This window comes from Nerophis lumbriciformis, linkage group LG13, assembly GCF_033978685.3.
Source record: "Nerophis lumbriciformis linkage group LG13, RoL_Nlum_v2.1, whole genome shotgun sequence".
In the NCBI taxonomy this organism is placed as follows: domain Eukaryota; kingdom Metazoa; phylum Chordata; class Actinopteri; order Syngnathiformes; family Syngnathidae; genus Nerophis; species Nerophis lumbriciformis.
Window position 1 is genome coordinate 28625421 of NC_084560.2, and position 4387 is coordinate 28629807.

Sequence of the window (4387 nt, forward strand, 5' to 3'; positions counted from 1 at the left end):
TATGTATACATGTACATTTTATGGAGATGTCCCAATCTCGATCATGGGATCAGATATTTTCCTTTAACTGATCAGTGATCGGCTGATAAGCTGCCGAGCCAAGCCGATCTTTACCGCAGCTGTGTACCAGTGTGTGCTAGTGTTGTAACGATACCAACATTTTGGTAATGGTACTAAAATTATTTCGGTACTTTTCTAAATAAAGTGGACCACAAAAAAAATGCATTATTGGCTTTATTTTAACAAAAAATCTTAGGGTGAATTAAAAATATGTTTCTTATTGCAGTTAAGTCCTTAAATAAAATAGTGAACATACTAGACAACTTGTCTTTTAGTAGTAAGTAAACAAACAAAGGCTTCTAATTAGTCTGCTGACTTATGCAGTAACATATTGTATCATTTATCATTCTATTATATTGTCAACATTATTAAGGACAAGTGATAGAAATCTACTTGTTCATTTACTGTTAATATCTGCTTACTTCCTGTTTCAACATGTTCTATCTACACTTCTGTTAAAATGTAATAATCACTTATTCTTCTGTTGTTTGATACTTTACATTAATTTTGGATGATACCACAAATTTGGTTATCGATCCGATACCAAGTAGTTACAAGATCATACATTGGTCCTATTCAAAGTCTCCATGTGTCGAGGGACATTTCCTGAGTTTATAAACATAATATACATTTTAAAAAAACGAAAGAAGATTTTGTGATGCCAAAAAACATCGACGTAATCATAGCCGTATTGACTAGATACGTGCCTGTACTTGATATCATTACAGTTGATGTCAGGTGTAGATTCACAAATGGCGTTTGTTTACATTTTGACGCCGGTGAGCTACGGTGTGTAGTGAAGCATGTTTAGCTATTCCTCGTCCTGCAGGGATGATACTTGTAAGAAACGTACTTTATTTGTCGCCATGGAGGCGAGGTTTTTGGGATTTAGAAGTAGCTAAAACACTGCCGACGGCGGGTGGACGTTAGCCGCTAGCTATTGGTCAATTGTACGGAATATGTACCGTTTTGTGCAATCTACTAATAAAAGTTTCAATCAATCAATCAAAACCAGGCAAAAGTCACCCCAACAAAAAGGTAATGAAAGATTTTTGGTAAAGTCCATACTTAAATACCGTAGCAAAGTGAACTAAACCATATCGCTGGTGGAAACGAGGCTTAAGGAACAGGTTGGTAACAAAGCTCTGAATTAGAGGAACAAATCCAATACCATAATTTGTAGACATTGCTATGTTTTATTAGTAGACGATGCTCTTTGTCTCTTTCCCATACAGACGTGAAGAATGGCTTAACGTCAGCAATGACCAATGGCAACGACGATGGAGATGGCTGCTATGTCAATGCCCAACGTCCCTACGGGCTGGAAATGTCCGCCATGACTGCCTCTGTCAAGACTCCCAAGGCGGACCGACCACGAAGCAACACATCAGGGGCAAAGCTCGAGGCAAAGAAGCGAGTTATCCGCATGCTGGTGGTGATCGTGGTCCTGTTCTTTCTGTGTTGGATGCCGCTGTACTGTGCCAACACGTGGCGAGCTTTCGATGGCAAATCTGCCAAACAAGCCCTCTCTGGAACGCCTATTGCTTTTATCCATTTGCTCAGCTACACCTCTGCTTGTGTCAACCCCATCATCTACTGTTTCATGAACACCCGTTTCCGAAAGGCTCTGCTTGCCACGTTTTCCTGTTGCTTCGCCCCTTGCCGTCGCCATCGCCGCCGCCGTCACGGGCTTCGGGACAACGAGGACGACGCTACGGCCATGGGACCCTCCATGTCCAAGTTCAGTTACACTACAGTCAGCACTATGGGAACTTGCTGAGGCTGATCGAGGTGGTTCCAGCACAGATCATCTATTGTGTTTAGACAAAGGGATGGAATTTGCCGTGATGTAGCACTAGCAGCATAGAATAGCTGTTTTTACATTGTAAATACCTTCATTTCTATATACAAACACACCAAGACCATCAAATGTTGCTTAACTTGCATTTTGTAACTGGATTTGCATTATTGTATTCATTTTATTTCATACATTTCAGTCAGTTGTTTATATGTTTGTGACTGATTCAGCTGCCTTGCGTATTCTGTATAAGTGCCTGCTTTTTTCAATGATAACATTATCCCGGTACAGTGCTGTTAAAAGAAACTGCAAATCATGAACAATTTGGGTTAATTAATCTAAATGTGTGGTCTACAAGGATCAGTGAGGGTGCCACTAAGCCCAGTGTTAAGAATCAGCAACCAGTTCCTCTGTAATTTAATTTATCACAAATATACTGTGCATCTTTATCATCTTAATAATCATCTAAAAATTTAACTGCATATGCACAAATTCTCCACACAGGAAAATTAAGGGGGAACATTATCACCAGACCTATGTAAGCGTCAATTAATACCTTGATGTTGCAGAAAAAAGACCATATATTTTTTTAACCGATTTCCGAACTCTAAATGGGTGAATTTTGGCAAATTAAACGCCTTTCTATTATTATCAGCTCTGTTATTTTCCGTTTTTTTCGACTGTTTTCCGTACCTTGGAGACATCATGCCTCGTCGGTGTGTTGTCGGAGGGCGTAACAACACGAACAGGGACGGATTCAAGTTGCACCAGTGGCCCAAAGATGCGAAAGTGGCAAGAAATTGGACGTTTGTTCCGCACACTTTACCGACGAAAGCTATGCTACGACAGAGATGGCAAGAATGTGTGGATATCCTGCGACACTCAAAGCAGATGCATTTCCAACGATAAAGTCAAAGAATTCTGCCGCCAGACCCCCAGGAAAAGAGAGCGGATGAGGGTATGTCTACAGAATATATTAATTGATGAAAACTGGGCTGTCTGCACTCTCAAAGTGCATGTTGTTGCCAAATGTATTTCATATGCTGTAAACCTAGTTCATAGTTGTTAGTTTCCTTTAATGCCAAACAAACACATACCAATCGTTGGTTAGAAGGCGATTGCCGAATTCGTCCTAGCTTTCTCCCGTGTCGCTGGCTGTCGTGTCGTTTTTGTCGGTTTCGCTTGCATACGGTTCAAACCGATATGGCTCAATAGCTTCAGTTTCTTCTTCAATTTCGTTTTCGCTACCTGCCTCCACACTACAACCATCCGTTTCAATACATGCGTAATCTGTTGAATCGCTTAAGCCGCTGAAATCCGAGTCTGAATCCGAGCTAATGTCGCTATAATTTGCTGTTCTATCCGCCATGTTTGTTTGTATCGGCATCACTATGTGACGTCACAGGAAAATGGACGGGTGTATATAACGATGGCTAAAATCAGGCACTTTGAAGCTTTTTTTAGGGATATTGCGTGATGGGTAAAATTTTGAAAAAAACTTCGAAAAATAAACTAAGCCACAGGGAACTGATTTTTAATGGTTTTAACCCTTCTGAAATTGTGATAATGTTCCCCTTTAACGATCGATATAAAAGAGCTTTTCTTCCTATTACTCACATACACTGTACATAAAGATGGGTGGAATGACCTGAAATCTACATTGCCATATATTGCAGCCTCCTGCGATAACAATATATTTCACGATATAGTATTTGGTATGTAAATGATAATAGAACCATTTCAAAATGAGTTGCAAAGCTCCTAACCTATGTGGTAACAATTATGACATTTCAGCTTGTATTATTTTGTCAAAACTATTATTAATCTACTTGCTCAGTTACTGTTAACATCTGGTTACTTTCGGTTATAACATGGTTATATCTACACTTTTGTTAAAATGTACTTAGACCTTATTCTTCTGTTTGAATACTGGTTTTGGGAGATACTACAAATTTAGGTATCGATCCAATACAAAGTAATTACATGGGCAGTATTGATAATAACAAAGCTGTTACTGATACTTACAATTTTCAAGATTATTTACTTTTGATCACAATTATAATCAGACAAAAAAAAACAGGATGCCGATGTAAAAATTTCAATTAAATATTAAAATTTGGTTTTTGCCCTTAAAGCTCTCCTGTGTTTGGGGACTAATTTCCCGAGTTTGTAAACAATAACAAACGACAAAAGATTTTTTGATAGCAAAAAATATCGTTCAAACGACGGTAGAATCGACCATACACTGATAGTATACTTGGTATCGTTACTGTCGATATTTGTATCGATCCGCCCAACATTGTTTACATTCCAGAGCTCTAGCTCAGCATATTTCCTGCCATGTGTAATGTAGCATGTTTAGCAATTGCTCGTCCTCTAGCGATGATATTTGTAAAAAAAATTTTTTTTGTTGCGGTGGGGGCGTAGATTGCTGCTTTAGAAGTGGATTTTCACTGTAAAGGGGCGTTAATGGCTAGCGAGGACTCTACATTGCTGTGAAGACGTGTTTGTTTGCTTGTCACTGTCAAA

The 4387-nt window shown here is 39.0% G+C and overlaps 1 protein-coding gene across 2 annotated transcripts in view; it reads left to right on the plus strand.

Moving 5' to 3' along the window:
• cckbrb (cholecystokinin B receptor b) overlaps positions 1-3941 on the plus strand; it is a 74386-nt gene extending 70445 nt beyond the window's left edge. For both annotated transcript variants that reach the window (XM_061971140.2, XM_072914472.1), the window contains one exon: positions 1296-3941. In XM_061971140.2, the coding sequence (XP_061827124.1) occupies positions 1296-1840 (545 nt within the window). In that variant the 3' untranslated portion in view covers positions 1841-3941. The remainder of the gene's footprint in view (positions 1-1295) is intronic.
• Positions 3942-4387: the final 446 nt, after the last annotated feature.